Source organism: Elephas maximus, chromosome 5, assembly GCF_024166365.1.
Source record: "Elephas maximus indicus isolate mEleMax1 chromosome 5, mEleMax1 primary haplotype, whole genome shotgun sequence".
Classification (NCBI taxonomy): domain Eukaryota; kingdom Metazoa; phylum Chordata; class Mammalia; order Proboscidea; family Elephantidae; genus Elephas; species Elephas maximus.
The window spans coordinates 73,904,934-73,930,952 of record NC_064823.1 but is presented as its reverse complement, the minus strand read 5'-3'; the positions used below and the strand labels follow the sequence as shown (position 1 = coordinate 73,930,952).

General features: G+C 40.7%; 1 protein-coding gene across 1 annotated transcript in view; it reads left to right on the top strand.

Annotated features, from left to right (window-relative positions):
• ENOPH1 (enolase-phosphatase 1) overlaps positions 1–13,356 on the top strand; it is a 32,836-nt gene extending 19,480 nt beyond the window's left edge. Inside the window, exons 3-6 of the mRNA XM_049885887.1 lie at positions 152–354; positions 5,991–6,123; positions 7,598–7,721; positions 12,379–13,356. Of these exons, the coding sequence (XP_049741844.1) occupies positions 152–354; positions 5,991–6,123; positions 7,598–7,721; positions 12,379–12,518 (600 nt within the window). The 3' untranslated portion in view covers positions 12,519–13,356. The remainder of the gene's footprint in view (positions 1–151; positions 355–5,990; positions 6,124–7,597; positions 7,722–12,378) is intronic.
• The last annotated feature ends 12,663 nt before the right edge of the window (positions 13,357–26,019 follow it).

Below are 26,019 nucleotides of genomic sequence, written 5' to 3'. Positions count from 1 at the left end.
TATGTGTTATTTTAATTACAGCAGTGCTAGGTGCTAATAGAGAGTTGAAGAAATTTGGTCTGCTTGACTTTCAGGTCTCATTTTGCATGATTTTTTTTTTTTTTTTTTAAAAGAAGCCAAAAGCAAACTCCATGTTATTTATGACTTAAAGGCTGAAGAGGATTCCCACCTGGATGGGGCCGTTCCGATTCCTGCAGCATCTGGGAACGGGGCGGACGACCGGCAGCACATGATCCAGGCTGTGGTGGACAATGTGTACTGGCAGATGTCTTTGGACCGAAAGACCACGGCGCTGAAGCAGCTGCAGGGCCACATGTGGAGAGCGGCATTCACAGCTGGGCTCATGAAAGCAGAGTATGTAGCTGGTCAAGTGACTTTAAACATTCTTCCAGTCCCAAATATGCTGTTTGTTAGTCCTCTCTGTCATGTGTATATTGTGTGATTAGTAAAATAGATAGTATCAAAGGTCTTGTTGTTCTAACAAGTGAGTGTTTTGTTTTTTTCAAAGCTAGGCTAAAGCATTTCATCCAGCTAAATTCCCTAGACCTGCCTGCCTGGTTTTGTGGATGGTCGAAGACTTTTAATCCCAGTTTTAGACAGCTTTCTAGAAAATGGTGAATTCCTTGAACTAAGTCATATTTGATCCTTAGCATGTGAACGCTGCTTCCCAGGACCTTTAGATCACTTCCTTCTTGCTTTTTTAAGGAAATAAAAAAGCTATGAAATTATGCAGCCTGTCACTTTGGGGTTTCTCAGAGAATGTCAGCAGTGCCACTCTGTTCTGTGCTCTTTTGAGCAATTTCCACAGATCTTTTTGAGCCTTGGTTGTGGAGTTCCTGATAGCATTCCTGCCTAAGGAGACTCATGAGTTCTGTATTGCTGAGAAAAGTCTTAATAAGACACTGCTGCCACAGATTTTAGGCTGATGCCTGATTTAACCTTAAGATCCAGGATTGTTTCCAGCTGCCTATATTTATTTTGTATTTCTGTCAAATGAGATTTATTTATGCACTTTACCTGGAGCTTCCCCATTTTAAAGGATACATCGGAATTTCCGAAAGGCCAGTAATCTGGAAATAGCAGCTACTTCACTGTGTAAAACGCTCCAAAGAGTGGAGCCAGGAGGCTGTGATCTCAGTAGTTAGCCCTCACTTCTCTTGGTCTTGGTTCCTTAAGTATAAATCCAGGGCCTTGGAATAAACTATGTCAAACTCCTAAGCCCTACTTTGAGCAATAATATGGAAATTAATTGTGGAAAAATCCTATCTCCATGAGTGCAAAGTAACACCCTTTTTATTACTTGTACTGGTTTTGAACTCGCTGACCTCTTTCTTTCTCAGAATGCCTATTAATTCAATCAGAGTAGAACTGATTACATTCAGCTGAGAACAGAGACTGCCCCCCCCCTCCCCGCAAGGTGAACAACCCCAGGTCGTACGAGCAATAAGATTCAAAGTAAGATCTGAAGCTTGGGATTTTATGTTGGAATATTTCACCAATAAGGATGTGACCTCTAGGGGAGTCGGCTAAAAATGTCTGAGGTCAGAGTTTCTTGGCGTCTTACGTTTTAACCTTGGCAAAAACTAAGAAGATCAGTGCATTATTAGCAGTTTCCGTGACGTCTGTGTATGTGAATATAAATACATGTTCAGAATAACCCAGAGAATATTGTGGAATTAAGAATTACTTCCTATAGAGAAAACGTATTACTTGACAGAAAGTTTCCAGTAGGGTTTCTTTATTTAAAAAAATATATATAAGTATATATATATATTTTTTCTGTTCTATAGGGTTGCTATGAGTCGGAATCGACTCGACGGCACTGGGTTACATATATGGCAGCTAACACTTATGTAGTGCTTATTATATGCCAGGCATAGTTCTAAGCCCTTTCTGTATATTATCTAGCCCTCTTAATGACCTCCCTCGTAAGGTAGGTGCTATAACCACTGCCATTTTACAAATGGGGAAACCGGGACACAGTGAAGTAACAGGCCCAAGGTCACACAGCTAAGGCTCACCTAGAGGAAAGTTAGCTGTATTTTACAAAAAAGGGTAAAAAAGGCATACCTGTGTAGGATATAGCCAAGCTCTTTTCAGTGTCCCCATTTAGGCAGGTGTGTATGCCATTAATGTGGATCAAAGTGGTCTCAGCTATCTGGATATAAACATTAGACATATATGCTCTCTATAATTTACCAAGTGCATGCTAATCACAATGGTAACACTTTTTGTGGTAAAACTGAATGTTATATATAATGCTGATTGACAGTTGCTTGGGGTCTAAATTAATACTGAATCTAATCTATGTAAATTTCATTACATTCTTAACCTAGACTTCTTTGATAGTTTGACTAAAGGAAAGAAAATTGCGCTTTCACTGTAATTGGAAATTAGGACTCAGAGGGTGGTGGTGAGAAGAGAAGCGTATTGGGGTCTGATGGACACCAAACAGAAACTCTTGGAATATTTAGTCAGAACATAACAAGGCTCTACGATGGTAGCTTGCTTTTTTGTTGTTGTTGTTCCTACTCCGCCTATATGCAGGAGATGACCACTGCCATCAGTAACACCACCCTTGTACTATTTGGTAACCCGTATCGCTAGGGAGTGTAGAGAAAGGTGAAGGACTGCTGCCTCAGGACTCTGGGGAAAGCATCCAATTAGTTGTATCGCTTAGAACAATTTCCACATTTCTTATTTCCAAAATAATGAAAATGAAAAAGACAACTCTTTTTACTTAAAACCGCCTTTGATTTATATAAATTCTGTATTTATAACTACTGTATTTATGTAAAACAAGTTTCTGAAATCAGCAGATGTACTTTATATCACACCCTGCTGTTTTTATTGAACATGATTTCATATACACTCCCCGTGAATCTGTGTACTCTCAGTTCCTATTTTGTTGAGCATATAATAGCGATTATTTTCATGTTTCAATATTCTTGCCTTTCTGAAAATTGGAGCACGTTTGATTTGATTTCTTTTATTTGAGAATTAATATGGATACGAAGAATCTCCGTGGAATCACGCATACAAATGCCTATTACGTAGAAACCTGAGATGAGTTACTCCAATTTTTATACTCGGACTAAAGCTTTTTATTTATTTTAATAGATTTATTGAGATAGTCTGTGTCATGCAATTCTGTCATTTAAAGTGTATGCCTCCATAGCTTTTACTATACTCACAGTACCTTACTTTTTTGTTTTTTTTAGGTAATATTTTATTGTGTCTTCAGTGAAAGTTTACACAGCAAACTAGGTTCCCATTTGACAATTTCTTCACAAGTTCACTGACATTAGTTAAATTTTAACAATGTTTCAACAGTCTCATTGTGTCCTCGTTGTTCCATTTCTAGTATTCTTGTTTGACACTGAGGCTTTTAGTTATTGAAATTTCTTACTCAGTAGAAGATGTCGCTGATACAAATACATTTTCCAGTCACTCTTTTAAAGATGACTGGCTCTACATGCCGGGTTCCTTGTGCTTCTCTTTCACTCATTTCTCCTGATACTATTTTCAGTACAGGTAGTCCCCGACTTACGACAGGGTTTTGCTCTGACGACTCTGTCCTAAATTGTCTCTGACTTAATTTGAATCTCTCTCTCTCTCTAAGTTTTCATTATTAGTGCCTTTTATCATCAGTATCTTTATAAATCTGATCTTTTTCTGTCTTTTGAGCTGGAAACATTACATACAAACTTACAGATACATTTTAAAATACATACATACATACATAAAAAAATACACATCATAAAAATTTGTTGCTCCAATAATGAAGAATAGTTGGACAACATTGGCATTTTGTTGGTGGCGGTAATAGTTCCACTTGTGGAAGGTTCTGGATCATCTGGATTACCTCTAGAAATAGGGATAGCATCCTAGTCAGAAAATTAGTGAAAGTTGTCTTATGGTCCTTTTTTTCCTTCATATATTTTGTGAGAACATTTCACAGCTTTCCAAATCTGCCTATCAACTTTAGCAAAGTGGTCAGTGTTTGGGTCCATGTTTTCAAGGACCTGAAGCCCCTGGTTTAGTTAGAAAAAAGTTCAGCTAATTCTTTCACTATAAAATTTTTTGGCAACCTCTTCCTCTTCTTCATAATTTTTTTCTAATTCAGTATTTCTTTCCTTTTCAAAATCCATTGAGTCCTGATCTGTCAATTCCCCTTCTTCGTGATCTCTGAGCTGTTCCACATCCGCGATAGCAAACTCTAAATTCAGTGTTCTTGCCATATGGACAATTTTTCCAGCGATCTCTTCCATCATATTATCCTGACCAAATGCTTGGAGCATGTTCATATAACTCAACAATTTCTTCCAAATCCCTTGTGTCATGGATTGAATTGTATCCCCCAAAAATACATATCAACTTGGTTAGGGCATGCTTCCCAATATTGTGTGGTTGTCCTTTATTTTGTGATTGTAATTTTCCTATGTGTGGTAAATCCTAATCTCTGCCTGTGGTTAAGATTAGATTATGTTAAAGAGGATTAGGGTGGGATTGTAACATCCTTACTCAGGTCACATCTCTGACCCAGTACAAAGGGAGTTTCCCTGGGGTGTGGCCTGCACCACCTTTTATCTTAGAAGAGATAAAAGGAGAGGAAAGTGAGGAGAGAGTGGGGGACCTCATACCACAAAGAAAGCAGTGCCAGGAGCAGAGCCTGTCCTTTGGACCCAGGATTCCTGCTCGGGGAAGCTCCTAGTCCGGGGAAGATTGATGAGAAGGACCTTTCTCCAGAGCCCACAGAGAAAGCCTTCCCCTGGAGGTGACGCCCTGAGTTTGGACTTCTAGCCTAGTAGACTATGAGAGAATAAACTTCTGTTTGTTAAAGCCGTCCACTTGTGGTATTTCTGTTACGGCAGCACTAGATGACTAAGACACCCTGCATGCATTTCCCCGTAACTTCCTTCCAGGAAGATGCAGTGTTCCAAGGACACTGAAGAAAATTACAATGAAGTCAGTGTCAGCGTTGTAACAAGAATTCAGAGTTGTAACGGCTGTTGGGCTGGTGCACAGTTCAGTTGTCATATGTCGTTAGACTGGAGCATTGCATAAATTTCTGTCTGTTACAACTCCCTACACTGACAGCAACACAGACTTCATTGTAGATTAGGCCGCAGCCTGCTATACAGCAGTGCTTTGAACAGAAAATTATACCATTGAATATCTGCAAGTGAACATCTGAGTATAACATCAGCAAGTTATGCGCTGCAACACTGTACGTAGTACACTTTACTAATGAAAAGATGTACAAAAAAGGGACAGTTGTACGTGTGGTTCGTCATAACTTAAATGCGTTGTACGTTGAGGACTACCTGTACTGAATATAGAAGACACCATAGAATGGGTAAAAGTAACCAGTGTCAGGAATCAAAATCAGACACTGCTTCCTGATGAACTAATGTGAGATGGTACAAATCTCGTAACTGATTTGTTACATGTATTTTTTTCCCTGTGTAGTTTTCTTAGTTCTTAAGAAATATAATTCAGTTTTCTGGGTGATCAAAGGTTTAAAGCTTTAAACCCCCTAAACATTTTTTCTTTTAATTATTTTGGGTATAGTTCTTTCTAAAATTACTTCCATGCTTTCTTAAAGAAAACTGCAAACTGGACATAATTTAACCATTTCTTGTCATAAATTACATAAAAGATTATATAATAGTACAATATTATTGTTTGGGAATTTTTCCATTTCTTATTTTATCCTTTTATCTGTGATTCCTTTTTACTATTATTAGTGTGGCTGTCTGTCAAAATGATTCTCCTCCCCACCTAAATCTTTGCTTCTAATCTGCTGTGATCTTGGAACTCTGATAATAAGCTTATTAGAACTGTAGGAGTTTGAAGCCTCCGAGGACTTGGTTCTCATGGCAACCCTTTGTGGGCGTGAATGGAGGAACTTGTAGATCTGTTTTGACAGATTTCCGTCTGGTTGGATGACATGTTCCTGCATTTTAACTTGGTGGTCTTCCTTCCAGGTTCTTTGAAGATGTAGTTCCAGCAGTCAGGAAATGGAGAGAGGCTGGAATGAAGGTGTATATCTATTCTTCAGGAAGCGTAGAGGCACAGAAACTATTATTTGGGCATTCTACAGAGGGCGATATTCTGGAGGTAGGTCACTTGCTTCCTTTGCTTTTTGACACTCAAAGGGTGAAATAATGTTAAGGAATGTAATACAGTGATAAGCTAAATCAGCATTCATTTAATTGCGTTTATATATGCCAAGGGGGTTGTAAAGAGAAGCGGAAAAACCAGGAACTGTAGGGCAGGCTGAAGTGTTTTCTTCTCGAACTTTGTTGTGCATGAGGGTCATCTGGAGGAGCTCGTTAAAAATGCAGAGATCTCCGGGCCCTGCTTCCTAGCAAGTCTCTGGTGGGGGGTTAGGGTCTGCATTTTAAACATCCACCTTAACTGTGAGCGATTCTGATGAGGGTAGTAGTAGTATAACTGTCTATCATCTGTCTATCTCTCTGTCTATCCACCTCTATCTAAAACAGCTACTGAGCTAGATGTAAACCAGCAATCTTGCCAGTATTTGAAAATCATCAGCCCAAAGGAAACTAATGGAATACTTCTTTGGTTGTTTAATAAAAATTTTATTTTCAGGTTTCCAAGTGAGGCAAACTTGAGAGAAAAGGAAAATATTCAAAACCAATCGTAACTTTTTGAAGTTTTTTAAAAAAGAAAAACCTTACTGTTACCTTAATTTGTATTTGAGTGACCGTTAGGCTTGCTTTTAGTTTGTGAAAAGTTCTGAGAACATTTTAAGAGATCACATGATAGTATCTGATCCTAAATGTGGACTTCTTTTTTTTGTGATAAAGATACATACAGCAAAACATACAGAAACTCAGTGACTTCTGCTTGTATAGTTCAGTGACGTTGATTACATTCTTCATGTGGAGCAACTACTCGCTACCCTTTTCCAAATTATTCCACCACCTTTAACATAAACTCACTGCCTCCTAATGTGAACTTAATTATTGTTGGTTAAATTAGCAAGTTATACATTTGACCCCAATTACTTCTAAGAGGGCAAGGGCATATGTTGGCTCTTGGGTAGAATTAAAAAATGTAATAATTGGAAAATATTCTTGAAAGTAAAGTAATACCTTATTACTGAGGCAGGTTAGAGGAAATCTGTTCCTTCTGGGATCAAAAGGACAATGCTTAGAACATTTCACCAGCACTGAAATCTAGTTCAATAAATAGTCTGAGTATAAAAAAAAAAAAAAATAGTGTTTATTAAGGATAGAAGGTAGGACGTGCATATTTTTAAAAAATTTTTGCATCTAAAATCAATACAAATGAAAACCAAATAGATTATAAAATGATCTTAATATACATGTTGAGCTGGTAATTTTCTTCTTCCAAATGCTATTGCTATAAAATCTTGCTTTATGTTTACTTTTTGTGGCATCCATAAAGTTCTAGGTTAAGTAGATTTTCAATAAATATTTATTGAATGAATGGAATTGCTATGACTATCGTGTATTCCAGAGAAACAGGGTGAGAGACAAAGGAGTCAGGATTAGCAGGTATACTTGCATCGTCAGTCTTTTCACGATCCCCTCTCTTTGTTCAGCTTTTTGATGGTCACTTTGATACCAAGATTGGGCACAAAGTGGAGAGTGAGAGTTATAGAAAGATTGCAAACAGCATTGGGTGCTCAACCAACAACATCCTGTTTCTGACAGACGTTACTCTAGGTAAGTAATCTGACTTCTTATATCGCATATTCCAGGATAGGAGCTGAGCTGGATGCTACAAACACGTTGTCTATTTAAAGAAAGTTTATATAGGGATCCTTGAAAAATGAAACAGTTTTATAAAAAGAAACAGTGAACCAACCAACCAACCTCCCTCCCCGTTTACTAATTCTTAGGGGCTGGTGTAGAGAAGTGGCATTAAAAAGACTTGATATTTTTATTCTTATCGTCTTAACTCCTTTACTGTGGCTCCCCACCCTTTACTGTGTGCATACACACACGTGAAGTGAGAAAATAATTAGCAAGCCTTAAGGGCTGTTGTTGGGAAGGGACATGCAGGCAAGCGTATGAAAGTAGATGCGTGGTTAGTAAGGACAGTAAAGTTAGAGTAGATCAAAGGCATTTAACAGCAGTAAGATTACATACTCAACAAAGATTAAAAAAGGAGAGAACTATGTAAATAGTTTGGGCAATTTTATCTGTCTTCCCAGGGGCTGAGCATCTCCGCATGGTGAGTAGGAGCCTCATCTCTGCCATTACCGTGGGTGGTCTTGGTTCCCTCACCCCTCATGGTGTACCCCTCGGGCCTTGCTGCACATGCCTTAGCTGTTTAGAGATACACATTTTTTTAGCCAGCCTGCCCCTCTTTGTTATATACTGTACATTAGCATATATATTATTACTTTAAAAGTTGAATGCATAAAACAGCATATACTGTAATTTATTGGTAATTTCAGTGATTTTAAGAGTGATTTTTACCAAATATAAAGCACCCACCCCAGCATCTGTGTAAACATGAATCCTGTATAGAATCACGGAAGGAAAAGGCAGTGAAGGAGGAATTCAAGAAGCAGCAGGCACGAGGCAAAGGGTGCTGGGGGAAGGTGGGTCTTGTGGTTCTTACCTGACAGCCCTTGGTTGGTGAGGCTTTTCCCAAACCATCCCACTGGCTCCTGCCATTGTTTGTGTGGTCATTTACCTTACAGTTTGTGTACCTCCCAGTGGGCCTATTTCTGGTGTGTTTATAATTTTACTTGTATTTGAGAACAGCTCTGCACACTTGTGTTTCTTCCATTCCACTATGGATTGTAAGTTTCTTTGGGCTGAGATCATGCCTTCCATTAACTCCCAGAACAGGGTTTTGCATGATGTGCAGCTGCTCTGACAAGCTACGTATATGATGGCAGGCTGGGCAAGGGCGTTAGGGGGAAGAGGTGGAGGGGAGGGAGATGCTCTCTTGCCTGGTCTGCTCTACACAGCTCCCTGGGCCCCTGGAAGGTAGTTCATCAGTCTGATGGTGAGATTCCTCACTCAGGTCCTTTCTGTCTGTTATCACAGAACTAGAGTCATTCCAACTCATTAGGACTTTCAGCGACAGGCCCCAAAGGAAGATCCAGGCTACTGGTAAAATTGTCTTACGTCAGGTGGTGTTTATAAGCTATATTCTTTCTGTGCTGCTGACCCTGGAGCTTTCCATCAATTGTGTTAGGCAAGAGTGGTAGGTGTATAAAACAAACCAACAAAAAACAGTTGCCATTGAGTCGATTTCTACTCATGATGACCCATGTGTGTCAGAGTAGAACTGTGCTCCATAGGGTTTTCAAAGGCTGATTTTCGAGAAGGAGATCGGCAAATCTTTCTTCCAAGGTACCTTGGGGTGAACTCGAACCTCCAACCTTTTAATTAGCAGCTGAGCACTTAGCTGTTTGCACCACCCAGAGACCTAAACTGTTTTTTAAAAACCTTAACCAGCATAGATCATCCAGTGCCTTCAGAAGTTAAACTTCTACAAGAGAAAGGGAGGTAAAACAGGCTTAATTTTACCTGACATAAAGTAGGCATTCTGTAAATGTTAGTGTCTTTGTTAAAATTTCAGTCCTTAGTGAATCTAGACTGAAATTTTTGATCTAGGTAGATGGTACCAATTCACAGCTATTTGTTATCTTGAGTTTTGAAAGCTCAGCAGATTTAGTAGGAATCAGCTCCTGTCCTACATGTCCCGGCTTGGGTCAGCTTCAGACTCCAACTGCCAGCTCATTGTTTTTGCTTCCTGGAAAGCTTTGCATTCACGTATTGCAGTGTGATTGATTATTTTTGTGTGGCCTTTCTAGCCATGATCTTGTAACTCCCACCCATGAGATTGGCAGGACTGTGTAGTAGAATAATCCAAGGGGATTGGTCAGTTTTGCCTTAAAAGAAAGCCAATTCCAGAGCAGAGAGGAGGATCCTACCACCACCAAAGAAGAATGGCCAAGAGTGGAGAGCGTGTCCTTTGGACTCAAGATCCCTGTGCTGAGAAGCTCCTGGAAGCAGGAGACTGAGAGAGCAAGCTGCAACCCTGAAGACAGTGAGAAGCAGTGGCAGTAGAGACCCGGCAGCAGGAAATGGCACGGTGGGCTTCCTGGGCCATGGAGAGAGAAAGCCGAGTGCCTTTGGGGCCAGAAACAGGTGTGCCTGCGAGCACGGTTGGGAAGAGGCTGTCCTGATGGAAGAACTGTATCCTGAGTGTTCCTGAGCCTGAATTGTAACTGTTACTTCCCTAATAAACCCCATATGTGTGGCCACTGCAATGAATTATCAAACCCAGCAGAGAAGTGGAGAGTGCTGTTCAAGAGATGATTGGTGTCAAAATTAGTAAAAATGAGAGAGAGAGGAGGCTTGTCCAGCCTCCACCTCATGAGAGTCAGCCTTGCGCTGTTAATCTTGGTTCTCCTTCCTCTCTGTGGGGTTGAAGGAAGTTACAGACTGCCCCCATGCTGTTTTTACACGTATCTGCCTGCAGTGAAGGAGAGAGACAAGTAGACGTGGACACATTGCTTCAAGGCTCATTATATAACTAGGTAGCCAGTCCATGTGAAACGTTCCATCAACGAACTTTAGCCTCAACAACAATTTCCCCTGGCCTCTGTTTTGAACAGTAAATGTCTTTAAATGTTTGTCATTTCTGTACAGTAACCTTGTCCTGGCTCAGAACTGTGATATGCTGTCTTCCTCGAATGGGCTTATATGGATGGGGTAGGGAGGTTGCTGTACTATCTACATGCCGGCAGTTTGCGTGAGGAGTGATAATTTTAAGACCTTTAACTTTGTTGTGCTCCTTGTGGAAAAGGAGTAGGCCTGGCTCTGGTGAGTTAAGCCAGTTTAATCTGTGAATTGTTGTTACTGAATCACTTCACAGAAAGGAGTTGTGGGAGATAAAAATTCATGTGGTCTGTTCTCATAATTTAATTTCCTTAACACTTTGGATGGTAAGTTTAGAATTAGGGATCTGCCTTGTGGCTGGAGCTCCCCACAGGTCTGTGTCCCAAGCATTCTTGGATTGAATACTTGGTTCAGCTTGTGATTCCTAGACCGTCCCGCCATCCCCAGCTTTTTGGTTACTATTAATAATTGTAACCTCTGCCCTAAGGCCTCTTACGGTTTCTTTGTAGTCCTTCTTGAGCCACATTTTTTTGTAGTTTTCATCATAGTACACACATAATTTCAGGTCTTTTCATTTAAGCTATTTTCTTAAAGTAATAGATATAAATCCCCAAGTTAGCCTCAAAACAAAACTGACCCCCTCTCAGTCTTCCAGAAGATTTTATTCCTGCTGCTCCTCTTCTGCCAACCCCACACCCGATTAAGCAGTGGGGCCAGGACTGGGGTCACCTGTAGCTGGGGTGGGCCCAGACTGCTGGCTTCCTGCCTTGCTGTTTTCTCTCTGATCATCCTGTGTTTTGGTACCATGTGCTCAGATCTCCATTGCCAAGGCAGAGCAGATTTCATATTCCAAATAATACCCACGTATGAGAGAGAACTGAGAATTTTTCTCTTTGGAGGAAAGGAAAGGAGTCCAGCGTTTTAAGTCAATGAGTATTTGAGCAGATAGATGCTTAGGGACAAAATTTACCCCATGGTGTAGGTAAGAGGCCTGAAGACAAATATAGCACAGCCATTGGTTAGTGTCAGCTCCCACGTGGATCATGATGGCTCAACTTAGTCAAGGTCCTTGGTTGCCAGTCCAGGTGAAAGCTTTGCTTGAGGCAGCCAGGCTAGGTACTAGGGCTGATGAAGCGCAGCTGGCCCTGCCTGGGTTGCCCCTTCTGCTGGAGTGAATGCTATGTGCAGAGTAGACCAGAAACATGAAATGAACAGAGGCTTCTTTAGCATGCTTTGTTTGCATCTGGGAGGGTGACAGACCCTTTTACCGGAAGAGCAGAAGACAGATACTTGAGGGCACAGGTGGAAGAGGCAGCTTTGCCCCACACATTCTCTCTAGGAACTTCATATCTCTCTCAGCACTGCCGCCCTTAATTAATCCCTTCATTTAATCCGTCCTTTAGTTGTTTTCCAAAGATTGAGAAACTACTGAGGCTTCCTGTTACACCAAACTGAATTCCATTCATAAGGACTTAATAAAGCTCAAGTCTAGTATACTGTCATTCTACCCTGTCAAATACAGTTACGGATTTTAAAAAATTTTATTATAGAAAAATTAAAACATACATAAAAGAAAGAATAATATAGTAAACCCCCGTGTGGCCATCATCTAACTTCGACAATGATTATATCAGGGCCAAACTGGTTTCTACGTTCTCCCTGATTACTTTGAAGCAAATCTCAGACTTACAAAATCCTGTTTTGAAGTTTCTGACACATGCTCTGATTTCCACAGAGGCCAGTGCTGCTGAGGAAGCGGAGGTGCACGTAGCTGTGGTGGTGAGACCAGGTAATGCAGGACTAACTGATGATGAGAAGACTTACTACAGCCTTATCACATCCTTCAGCGAACTCTACCTGCCTGCCTCAACCTAGAGAAGGATTCAGAGGAAGACCAGACTGTTCCCCAGAGTCGTCCCTGTAGTCTAGTTTTATTCTAATGGTAAAAGTAATTTACTTAAAAAATACATATATACACATACATATGTATTATGCAGGTGGATATATGTATATGTTCAAAGTGTCTTCCACAGGCATATAAATGGAAAAAGAAAAATACTCAGTTCAGTGAAATGGAAGCTTATTTTAAAATGTATTATATGTAGAAATTGTTTGAAGCCACAACTCTAACCCTTATTGAGGGCAAAGTGTAGTTGATAAAAGAAATTACTAAAATAAAAATCAAATGTGTTATGTTTATCAGGTCATGTACCAAAATGAAAAGCTAGTTTTGGGAAGTTATTCAGAAGTCTTGCTATTTTAAAAACAAAGCATTTCAAAGGGTTATTCCTAATAATAATTTGTTGCCCCTCTTTAATTGTTAGAAGATTACAGTGGTTGCATTTCACAATATTTGCCTCTGTATATACAAAAGACAAAGGTGTTTGCTTCTGCCCCAAAAGAACAAAATTGGGAAAGAAACCTTACTCAAGTTGTAATCGAGCATCTGCTAGTTCAGAAGAAACTTGCTAATCATCATGGCAGCCACAGCAAGCAGTTGCCTTACCAATGAAAAAGGTGCACTGACGTAACAGCCAGAATACACATGTGGTTCTCAGTATTTAACAAACCATTCCTAATCCTGCCAGCTGTTATCATTAAAGATTTTATGCTTGCCTTTCTAACTACTTAGCAGTTTTAGAATATTGCTGTTTACTATTAATAAAACAAAAATGGTTTTACTGAAATTAGTCCATAAGATCAAAAAGAGCTCTAATATGTAATATTTTCCTCTGTAATGGATGTGAGAAATGTAAATTTTATAACAGTATTATTTATCGTGATTCATTTCTAATAAGATCTCATGTCTGATTCATGTTGTGATTAATAAAAGCATTTTTTTTACTCAGTTTTAAGTAGGTCCCTGATCTAGAGTTCCACAAACTGCCATAAGAGAAACAAACTGAAAAGAGAATGAAAAAATAAGAGTTTTATTTTAGTTTTCTACTAAATTGTATATGTGCGTGTGTATGTGTTTTAATAGAATGCCAGTGGAAAATCATTGACTATTATTTGTATTATGTGGCTAACCTCACTGGTTATTATTTCATTTGGATAGTATGCATTGAGGGTATGAGTTGGGGTTCTTAGAGTTTTTGGAATCTTATATTTGAGGTATATAAATTAATGTTCGAAGGAGGTAGTTATTCTCCTAATTGATCAAGAAAAACTGTAACGGATCCTAGAGGGATCATTTTGGGATGTTTTAATAAGGGAAAGGAAGTAGTCTTGCAAATAAGAGAGCACAGGGGAAATAAAATATTTTATGTTGATAGTTTTTATCTTATAATAATTAAGAAATCTGATGACTACAAAAATACACAGGAGTAGAAAAAGGGAAATGAGTTTTAGTAAATCTTAGAAATGGGAGTAGTTTATGAATGATGGTAAAACCATTGTTAGGTGCCATCAAGTCAGTTCTGACTCACAGTGACCCTGTGTATGACAGAATGAAACACTGCCTGGTCTGGCGCCATCCTCACAATCATTGCTATGTTTGAGCCCGGTCTTGCAGCCACTGTGTCAATCCATCTTGTTAAGGGTCTTCCTCTTTTTCATTGACCTTCTACTTTACCCAGCATAATGTCTTTCTTCAGGGACTGGTCCCTCCTGATAAAATGTCCAAAGTATGTGAGATGAAGCCTCACCATTCTTGTTTAGGAGCATTCTGGCTTTAGTTCTTCCAAGACTGATTTGTTCATTCTTCTGGTAGTCCATGGTATATTCCACATTCTTGGCCAACACCATAATTCAAAGGCATCAATTCTTCAGCCTTCCTTAATCCTTGTCCAGCTTTTGTGTGCATACGAGGTGACTGAAAACATGATAGCTTGGATTAGGTAGAGACCTGGTGGCACAGCGGCTGAGAGTTCAGCTGCTAATCAGAAGGTTGGCAGTTTGAATCCACCACCTGCTCCTTGGAAACCCTGTGGGCAATTCTACTTTGACTCGTAGGGTCACTGTGAGTCAGAACTGACTCTACAGCAACAGGTTTGGTTTTTTGGGTCAGGCACACCTTAGTCCTCAAAGTGACGTCTTTGCTTTTTTAATACTTCAGAGGTCTTTTGCAGCAGATTTGCCCAGTGTGATACACCATTTGATTTCTTGACTGGTCTTTCCATGGGCATTCATTGTGGATCCAAGAACAATGAAATCCTTGACAACCTCAATCTTTTCTCTGTTTATCATGATGTTGCTTAATTGGTCCAGTTATGAGGGTTTTTGTTTTCTTTATGTTGAGGTGTAATCCACACAGAAGGCTGTAGTCTTTGATCTTCATCAGTAAGTACTTCAAGTCCTCTTTGCTTTCAGCGAAGTCACGTCATCTGCATATTACAAGTTATTAATGAGTCTTCCTCCAATCCTGATGCCGCATTCTTCATATAATCCATCTTCTTGGATTACAATTTACCAGAAATACCTTTTTTCAACCACATAAATGGCAGCTATACGCATGGACCTTGCCAAAAGGAATACACAGGAATCAAATCTACTGTGTCTGTGGAAAGAGACGATAGAGAAGGTCAATACAATCAGTCAGAACAAGGCCAGGGGCCAGCTGTGGAACAGACCATCAGTTACTCCTATGCAAGTTAAAGTTTAAGCTGAAGAAAATTAAAACAATTCTAAGAGAGCCAAAGTACAACTTTATGTATATTCCACCTGAAGTAGAGACCATTCAAGAATAGATTTGATGCAGTGAACACTAATGACCAAAAGAGCAGACAAGTTGTGGGATGACATCAAGGACATCATACATGAAGAAAGGAAAAGGTCATTAAAAAGACAGAAGAAAGATAAGAGCAAAATAGATGTCAGAAGAGACTCTGAAACTTGCTCTTGAATGTGGACTAGGAAGCAAAAGGAAGACATGATGAAGTAAAAGAGCTGAACAGAATATTTCAAAGGGTAGCTCAAGAAGACGAAGCATTATAATGAAGTGTGCAAAGACCCAGAGTTAGAAAACCAAAAGGGACGAACAAGCTTGGCATTTCTCCAGCTGAAAGAACCGAAGAAAAAATTCCAGCCTCTAATTGCAGTATTGAAAGATTTTATGGACAAAAATTTGAACAATGCAGGTATCTTGCTTATCTAGTGCTGCTATAACAGAAGTGCCACAGTGGATGGCTTTAACAAAGAGAAATTTATTCTCTCACAGTTTAGGAGGCCAGAAGTCCAAATTCAGGGTGTCAGCTCCAGGGAAGGAGTTCTCCCTCTGTTCCCCTGGTCTAGGAGCTTCTCAGTGCAGGGAGCCCGGTTCCTAAGGACGCACTATGCTCCCGGCTTTGCTTTCTTGGTAAGAGGTCCCCCATCTTCCTGTTTGCTTCTCTCTTTTATATCTCAAAAGAGATTGACTTAAGGCACAACCTAATTTTGTAGATTGAATTTTGCCTCATTAACATAACTACTTCTAACCCTGCCTCATTAACATCACAGAGGTAGGAGCCACAACACGTAGGAAAATTACCTCAGATCACAAAATGGTAGGCAACCACACAATACTGGGAATCATGGCCTAGCCAAATTGACACATATTTTGGGGGGACATAATTCATGGCATTCCATCTCTTGTCCCCCCAAAATTCATGTCCATGTCACATGCTATCATATCAATAGCAAAAACTTTTAAATCACCTCCAAATCCAAAAATTCCTCTTCATCTGTGAAATTGAGAATACAAGTTATCTGCTTCCAAAGTACAATGGTGGAACAGGCACAAGCTAGACATTTCCATCACAAATGGGAGAAATTGGAGGGAAAGAAGAAATAACAGGTACCAAACAAGTCAGCCAAACACATTATACCTCTGAAGGCTTGAAAATAATCCTCTGTTGTCTGAGACCATGTAGGCAGTGGTCCTGCCCTCTAGAGTCTGGGTGTTGGCCACATCCTACAGATTCTGAGTGGAGGCCCCTCAGCCTTGGGCTTCAGCTCTGCCTTCTAGGACCACTGGAATGGCACCTTTGCTCCCTTGGATTTGGGTGGCCCCACTCTCCTAGTCCAAGTGGCGAACCTACCTTTTCAGCCCTGGCAGACCCTGTTTTTCTGCCCCTTGGGTAGTGGATCTGGCCCCATCCCGTTGGCATTTGTGGATGGTGGCCCCACACTCCGGAACTGAGTTGGTTAAGATCCTACTTTTTGACAACTAGGAGGCTTAGGCCCTACTCTTAGAAACTCCAGGGGCCATGGCTTTACCCTTTGAGACCTCAGAGGTTAGGGCCCTACTTTTTGAAACTGAGGCAGCTCTGTTGCCTGTGTTCCTTGTCCCTTTACCTTCTGCTTCCTGGTTTCTTGGCCTCTGGGTCCCTCTGGCCTCGCTTCTGTGTCTGCCGTGCTGGGGCAAGTGTTCCAAAGCTCTTTAGCTCCACTGATAAGGGCCTGAAGGCACCCCACTCAGCCAGGAAGCCTCCTGTGCAAAGGCGCTCAGCTTTCTGCGCTGTGCATCAGCTCCAGTGCTGCCTTGCACCAGTCTCCTGGTTCTGCTGCTGCCATTTTGCTGCTTCTCACTATCTGCACCGTATCCAGTATTAATAGATCTACTCACTTCCTTCTGAGTCCTCACCAGAATTATCTTCGATGTACATAATTCCACCAACAGTCTCTTCAAGGCAACTAGGCTTTTACTATTATCCATTGCCATCGAGTCAATTCCAACTCATTGCAACTCTATAGGACAGAGTAGAACTGCCCCAAAGGGTTTCCCAGGAGTGGCTGGTGGATTTGAACCACCGACCTTTTAGTTAGCAGGCATAGCTCTTAACTACTGTGCCACCAGGTCTCCAGGCTTTTACTTTTAGGCACTTTAAAACTCTTCCAGCGTCTATTCATTTACAGTTTCAAAAGTGTTTCTGCATTTTAAGTGTCTGTCAGAGTAGCACCTCACTCTCTTGGTACCAGATTCTGTCTTAGTTATCTACTGCTGCTGTAACAGAAATACCACCTGTGGATGGCATTAACAAAGAAATTTATTCTCTCACAGTTTAGGAGGCTAGAAGTCCGAATTCAGGGTGCCAGCTCTAGGGGAAGGCTTTCTTGTTCTGTTGGCTCTGAGGGGAGGTCCTTGCCATCAATCTTCCCCTGGTCTAGGAGCTTCTCAGTGCAGGGACCCTGAGTCCAAAAGAACATACTACGCTCCTGGCTTTGTTTTCTTGGTGGTAGGAGGCCCCCATGTCTCTCTGCTGACTTTTTATATCTCAGAAGAGATTAAGACAACCTAATCTTGTAGATTGAGCCCTCTCCCATTAACATAACTGCTTCTAATCCTGCCTCATTAACATCATGGAAGACAGGAAAATCACATCAGATCACAAAATGGTGGACAACCATGCAATACTGGGAATCATGGCCTAACCAAGTTGGCACATATTTGGGGGGGATATAATTCAATCCATAAGAGCCGGTAAAATCAGAAATGGTGATAAGAGGACGAAATTCACAGTTTCTGGGAAAGATCATGAGAGAACATGAGTAAAGAGCATCTCTTAATGACAGTAAAGGAGTAATTGGAAAAGAAAGAAAAAAATAAAAATTACGCACTAGGATCTAGATTTGAGAGGAATTTAAGGAAGAACAGGAGAGGGCACAGAATTGAGATAGAGAGGTATTTGCTGTCCATGACAAAAAAAAAAAAAAACTGAAGAAGTATGTACTTTATATTGAGTAGTGAGGACAGAAAATAGATTCAAAAATTAGGAGAAAATTTAAGTACCAAATAAAGTTTGTCAAGCTGGGGTCTGAAAGGAAGGAAAAAAGGTGGTGAGTAGAATATATCTTAAATCCTAAGAAATCCATTCACAGCTAAATGTGATGGAAAAGAATCTTAGGAAGAGCTTGAGAGAAAATGTAGACTGGTCACGAAAAAAAAAAAACATGGAGAACCCATTGCTGTCTAGTCGATTCCGACTCATAGCAACCCTATAGGACAGAGTAGAACTGTCCCATAGAGTTTCTAAGGAGCACCTGGTAGATTGGTCATAAGGAGGAAAAATTCCCACTGAAGAAAGTGGGTAGTAAACTAGGAGGTGAATCCAGATAAATTCATGGTCCTTCATAAGGGAAAGAGGAGAAAGTCACCTCTGGAATTTAAAAAAAAGCGGGGGGAGGGGATAAAAAGCACCAAATTTTCTCAACATTGTGTTGGCAAAGAATACAGGGGATGAAGGCCTCTTAAAGTTGTGGCTCTTTTTATTCCTTTTTGTTAATACAGATCTTCCAACTCAGTTGTGGTCCTTCCCACAGTAGCACTGATTTCCAGTCTTGGATCAAAACCCAGGTTGTTTTTTTAGAAGAAAAGCTGCAGACAAAGAGGATATTATACTTTTATCAGCAGTTCTGGAGTATGAGGCCTTCCTGTTTGGCCTCTGGAAGCCTGGCCTTAGTTGCTAAGCTTAACTGATACCAAGTGTAGAGTTGCACAAGAGAAGTTTTAAGAGTCACTGGCCTGTTGCCGAGACAGACACAACAGCATCCTTTGCCCAGCAGGTGGTGGTGTTTCTCCAGATATACTCATGTGTGTGGCCACCAGATAACAGCAGATGGAACTAGGAGGTAACATTCAGAGAGAGAAAAATGAATATAGTTAATTTATCTTTAAAAACCAATAGCATGATATTGCAAAAGTCACAATAATTTGGGAAAAATGGCAATAATTCCAGTGAAATCCATCCATCAATATACCTCTTCTCCCCTTATTGCCTAAGTCACATTAAAACAGAAAATGAGTGATATTTGGACAGTCAGTTTTTCCAGCTGCAGTGTTAAAAAGGAATTGTTTTCAGATTTATTATTGCATTAGAATACAAAGTTGATATGACATGTGCCAAAACAATTTTTGATTCTACTGCCTGTGACAAGATTAAGACAGAGGTCCTCAGGCTGCAGGAAATTCCACTGCCTCAAGCAGCTTGGTTGGCACACTCTGTAGCTTTAGAACCCTGGTCCTTTGCTTGGCATGCCCCATAACTTTACATTAAAATCCTGGTTCCTTGAAGAGAAGGACAACACACAATACAGGGGAAGCCAGCACAACCAGACAAAAGCAAAAGCTAAGAAGTTTCCTGGACACATCCAAACACTTCAAGGAACAGAGTAGCCGAGGCTGGGGCTTGAGGACCATACTTTTGCAGGACAACTAGGTTAATTGGCAGAACAAAGTTTATTAAAATGTTCTGTATCCCACTTTGGTGAGTGGCAGCTGAGGTCTTAAAAGCTTGCAAACAGTCATATAAAATGCGTCAATTGGTCCCATCCCATTTGGAGCAAAGGAGACTGAAGAAAACCAAAGACACGAGGAAAATATTAGCCGAAGAGATTAAAGGACCATGTGAACCAGAGACTCCACCAGCCTGAGACCAGAAGAACTAGATGGTGCCTGGCTACCACCAGTGTCCGCCCGGACAGGGAACATAACAGAGAAAAATGTGGAGCAGAGCTCAAATTCACATAAAAAGACCAGACTTAATAGTCTGATAGAGACTGGAGGAACGACCAAAACTATGACCCCTGGACGCAGTGTTAACCCAGAACTGAAACCATTCCCAAAGCCTACTCTTCAGACAAAGATTAGATAGGACTATAAAACAAAAAATAATAAACGTGAGGAACGTAAAAAAAAAAACAAAACTGGTTCCTTTGCCTGACACGCCCTGTATCTTTACATTAAAATCCTCATTCTCCTCCTTAACTGCTGCCTCAAAACTGGAGGAAATTGGTGGAAACTGGTTTAGGCGCCATGTTGACATTCAGGATAACCTTTTAGACCTCATACATAGTAACTTCCCTACCGCTGGGTGGAGTTTAACCACCATTTTCTGAGCACGTGATGCATGAAGTTGTATGTAAACCCTACTGTGCCTACATAGTATGATTAAGAATGTTGCTGATATAACCTGTATGAACTTCCTAATTGTAAACCCCTTAAAAGTAACCTTCCCCTGGCCCTTGATGAGCAGTCTTGGCAGCAGCAGCCTCCTCTCTTTCCTTTCCTTGCTTAACCAAATAAAGGCACCTTTCCACTCTCCCACCTCAGTCTCTCGTTTATTGGCTGAGATGAATCACGCTGAGCAGAACCTGGGGTTTCCACCCAGCAACATTCCTGGAGAGCCAGCCAGGAGTCATCTGCTCAGTTCCAGAGGTGGACTGGACAACAGATCAACTTCAACGTCTGGCACCACCAGATTTCTCCCGGAGACCTTGGAGCAGCCCTGGAAGCCCATCCACCTCAGACCCAACAGCGACTGCTTAGGAGACACGAAACATGCGTGAGTTATTTGGTAAGTACTTTGGTAAGGCCTTAAAAAGAGTCCCAAGAAACGGGAGGAATCAACTGTTGAGGGCATTAAAGGCTTTAGGTGCCTGTGGTTATTTGGTAAATAACAGGGTAATTTCTAGGTAAGGCCTTAGCAGGAGGGATTGACTGTTGAGCAAATAAAAGGCTCTGTTGTTGTTAGGTGCCATCAAGTCAGTTCCAAGTCATAGCAACCCTATGCACAACACTGCCTGGTCCTGCACCATCCTCACAGTCGTTTTGCTTGAGTTCATTGTTGCAGCTACTATGTCACTCCATCTCACTGAGGGTCTTCCTCTTTTGCTGACCCTCTACCAAGCATGAGGTTCTTCTCCAGGGACTGGCCCCTTCTGATAACACGTCCAGAGTATGTGAGACATAGTCTCACCATCCTTGCCTCTAACTCCTCTAAGGAGTTATTCTGGCTGTACTTATTCCAAGACAGATTTGTTCATTCTTCTGGCAGTCCATGGTATATTCAATATTCCTCGCCAATACCATTATTCAAAGGCATCAATTCTTCTTTGGTCTTCCTTATTCATTGTCCAGCTTTTGCATGCATACGAGGCAATCGAAAACACCATGGCTTGAGTCAGGTGCACCTTAGTCCTTAAAGTAACATCTTTGCTTTTTAACACTTCAAAGAGGTCTTTTGCAGCAGATTTTCCTAATGCAATACATGCTATTATTTCTTGACTGCTGCTTCCATGGCTGTTGATTGTGGATCCATTAAAATGAAATCTTTAACAACTTCAATCTTTTCTCCATTTATCATGATGTTGCTTATTGATCCAGTTGTGAGAATTTTTGTTTTCTTTATGTTGAGGTGTAATCCATACTGAAGGCTTCTTCGATCTTCATCATTAAGTGCTTCAATTCCTCTTCACTTTCAGCAAGCAAGGTTGTGTCATCTGCATAACGCAGGTTGTTAATGAATTTTCTTCTAATCCTGATGCCACATTCTTCTTCATATAGTCCAGCTTCCTGGATTATTTGCTCAGCATACAGACTGAATAAGTATGGTGAAAAAATACAACCCTGACACACGTTTGTCCTGGCTTTAAACCATGCAGTATCCCCTTGTTCTGTTCGAACAACTGCCTCTTGGTCTATGTACAGGTTCCTCGTGAACACAATTAAGTATTCTGAAAATTCCCATTCTTCAAAATATTATCCATAATTTGTTATGATCCACAGTCGAATGCCTTTGCACAGTCAATGAAACACAGGTAAACATCTGTCTTAGTCATCTAGAGCTGCTATAACAGAAATACCACAAGTGGATGGCTTTAACAAAGAGAAATTAATTTTCTCACAGTCTAGTGGGCTAGAAGTCCAAATTCAGGGCGTCAGCTCCAGGAGAAGGCTTTTTCTCTCCATCGGTCCTGGAGGAAGGTCCTTCTCTTCAATCTTCCTCTGGACTAGGAGCTTCTCTGTGCAGGAACCCCATCCAAAGGATGCACTCTGCTCGCAATGCTTCTTTCTTGATGTTATGAGGTCCCCAACTCTCTGCTTGCTTCCCTTTCCGTTTTATCCCTTGAGAGATAAAAGGTGGTGCAGGCCACACCCCAGGGAAACTCCCTTTACATTGGATCAGGGATGTGACCTGGTAAGGGTGTTACACTCCCACCCTAATCCTCTTTAACATAAAATTACGATCACAAAATGGAGGACAACCACAGGATACTGAGAATCATGGCTTAACCAAGTTGATACATTTTTGGGGGGACATAATTCAACCCATGACAACATCTTTCTGGTATTCTCTGCTTTCAGCCAGGATTCATCTGACATCAGCAATGATATCCCTGGTTCATGTCCTCTTCAGAATCCAACTTGAATTTCTGGCAGTTCCCTGCCAATGTACTGCAGCAACTCTTTGAATTTTCTTCAGCAAAATTTTACTTCTGTGTGATATTAATATCGTTTGATAATTTCCACATTCAGTTGGATCACCTTTCTTGGGATAGGCATATTTATGAATCTCCTCCAGTCTGTTGGCCAGGTAGCTGTCTTCCAAATTTCTTGGCATAGACGAGTGAGCACCGCCAGCACGGCATCCATTTGTTGAAACATCTCAATTGGTATTCTGTCAATTCCTAGAGCCTTGTTTTTTGCCAGTGTCTTCAGTGCAGCTTGGACTTCTTCCTTTGGTACCATCGGTTCTTGATCATATGCTATCTCCTCAAACAGTTGAACATTGACCAATTCTTTTTGGTACAGTGACTAAGTGTATTTCTTCTATCTTCTTTTGATGCTTTCTGCATCATTCAGTATTGCCCATAGAATCCTTCACTGTTGCAACTAGAGGATTGGTTTTTTTTTTTTTTTTTTTTTCAATTCTTTCAGCTTGAGGGAAACCCTGGTGGCGTAGTGGTTAAGTGCCACAGCTGCTAACCAAAGGGTTGGCAGTTTGAATCCACCAGGCGCTCCTTGGAAACCCTATAGGGGCAGTTCTACTCTGTCCTATAGGGTCACTATGAGTCAGAATTGACTCGACGGGACTGGGTTTTTTTGTTTGTTTGTTTTTTGGGGTTCAGCTTGAGAAACTTCTGGTTTTCTAACTCCTGATCTTTGCACATGTCATTATAATACTTTACTTTGTCTTCTTGGGCCACCCTTTGAAATCTTCTGTTCAGCTCCTTTCGTTCATTTCACTTTAGTTACTCTACTTTCAAGAGCAAGTTTCAGAGTCTCTTCTGACCTCCATTTTGGTCTTTTCTTTGTTTCCTGTCTTTTTAATGGCCTCTTGCTTTCTTGATGTATAATGTCTTTGATGTCATTCCACAACTCGTCTGGTCTTCAGTCATCAGTATTCAGTGTATCAAATTTATCTTGAGATGGTCTCTAAATTCAGTTGGGATCTATTCAAGGTTGTACTTCGGCTCTCATGGACTTGTTCTAATTTTCTTCAGCTTCAGCTTGAACTTGCATATGAGCAATTGATGGTCTGTTCCACAGTCAGCCCCTGGCCTTGTTCTGACTGATGATATTGAGGTTCTTCATCATCTCTTTCCACAGATGTAGTTGATTTGATCCCTGTGTATTCCATCTGGTGAGGTCTGCACGTATAGTCTCCATTTATATTGTTGAAAAAAGGTATTTGCAATGAAGAAGTTGTTGGTGTTGCAAAATTCTATCATGCAGTCTTCAGCATTGTTTCTGTCACCAAGGCCATATGTTCCAACTACCAATCCTTCTTTGTTGTTTCCTACATTCATATTCCAATCCCCAGTAATATCAATGCATCTTGATTCCATGTTTGATCAATTTCAGACTGCAAAAGTTGGTAAAAATCTTCAATTTCTTCATCTTTGGCCCTAGTGTTTGGTGCATAAATTTGAATAATAGTCATATTAACTGGTCTTCCCTGTAGGCCTATGGATATTATCCTCTTACTGACTGTTGTACATCAGGATATATCATGAAACGTCATTTTTGATGATGAATGCAATGCCATTTGTCTTCAATTTTTCATTCTCAGCTTAGCAGACCATATGATTTTCTGATTCAGAATGGCAACTTCCAGTCCATTTCACCTCACTAACGCCTAGGATTCTTAGTCATCTAGTGCTAATAGAATAGAAATACCACAAGTGGATGGCTTTAGCAGAGAGAAATTTATTGTCTCACAGTCTAGTAGGCCAAAAGTCCAAATTCAGCCTATCAGCTCCAAGGGAAGGCTTTCTTTCTCTGTTGACTCTGAAGGAAGGTCTTCGTCATGAATCTTCCCTTGGTCTAGGAGTTTTTCTGGGCAGAAACCCCGGGTCAAAAGGATGCATTCTGCCCCCAGTTCTTTTGGTGGTATGCGGTCCCCATGTGTCTCTGCTTGCTTCTGTCTTTTACATCTCAAAGAGACTGGCTTAAGAAAAACCTAATCTTGTAGGTTGAGTCCTGCCTCATTAACATAACTGCCTGTAATCCTGCCTCATTAACATCACAGAGGTAGGATCCACAACACATAGGAAAATCACATCAGATGACAAAGTGGTGGACAATCATGCAATACTGAGAATCATGGACTAGCCAAGTTGACATACATTTTTTGGGGACACAATTCAATCCATTACACTAGGATATCTATGTTTATGTGTTCCATTTCATTTCTGACAATTTCTAATTTTCCTAGACTCATATTTCATACATTCCATGTTCCTATAATTAATGGATATTTGCTGCTGTTCCTTCTCATTTTGAGTCATGCCACATCAGCAAATGAAGATTCTGAAAGCTTGACTCCATCCACATCATTAAGGTTGATGCTATTTTGAGGAGGCAGCTCTTCCCCAGTTATATGTTGAGTTTCTCCCAACCTGAAGGGCTCATTTTCCAGCACAGTATCAGACAGTGTTCCGCTGCTATCCATAAGGTTTTCACCAGCTAATTTTTTTTTAGAAGTAGACCACCAGGTCCTTCTTCCTAGTTTGTCTTAGTCTGGAAGCCCAGCTGGAACCTGTCTACCATGGGTGACCCTGCTCGTATTTGAATATACTGGTGACATAACTTCCAGCATCACAGCAACATGCAAGCCCCCACAGTATGGCAAACTGACAGACTTGGGGTAAAAGGCTCTAGGTATCTGTTAGTAGGTTGGTGCACTGAATTATGTTGTGTGTGCAAGTGTGTGTGTCCACAGAATGGGGAACGTTCAGGTGATCCTGGAATGCAGCCCACTAGGATGCATCCTTAACACCTGGCAATATTTCCAATCAGACTCTATTAAAAAGAAAAAGATGATTGTGTTTTATACCACTGCCTGTCCTTAATATGAATTGGCAGATGACGAAAAGTGAATAGCAAATGGGTCTCTAAATTATAATACCATCGTGAAACTTGATTTTTTTTTAATTTTTATTGAGCTTCAAGTGAACGTTTACAAATCAAGTCAGTCTGTCACATATAAGTTTATATACACCTTACTCCATACTCCCACTTGCTCTCCCCCTAATGAGTCAGCCCTTCAGTCTTTCCTTTCCTGACAATTTTGCAAGCTTCCAACCTTCTCTACCCTCCCATCCCCCCTCCAGACAGGAGATGCCAACACAGTCTCAAGTGTCCACCTGACACAAATAGCTCACTCTTCATCAGCAT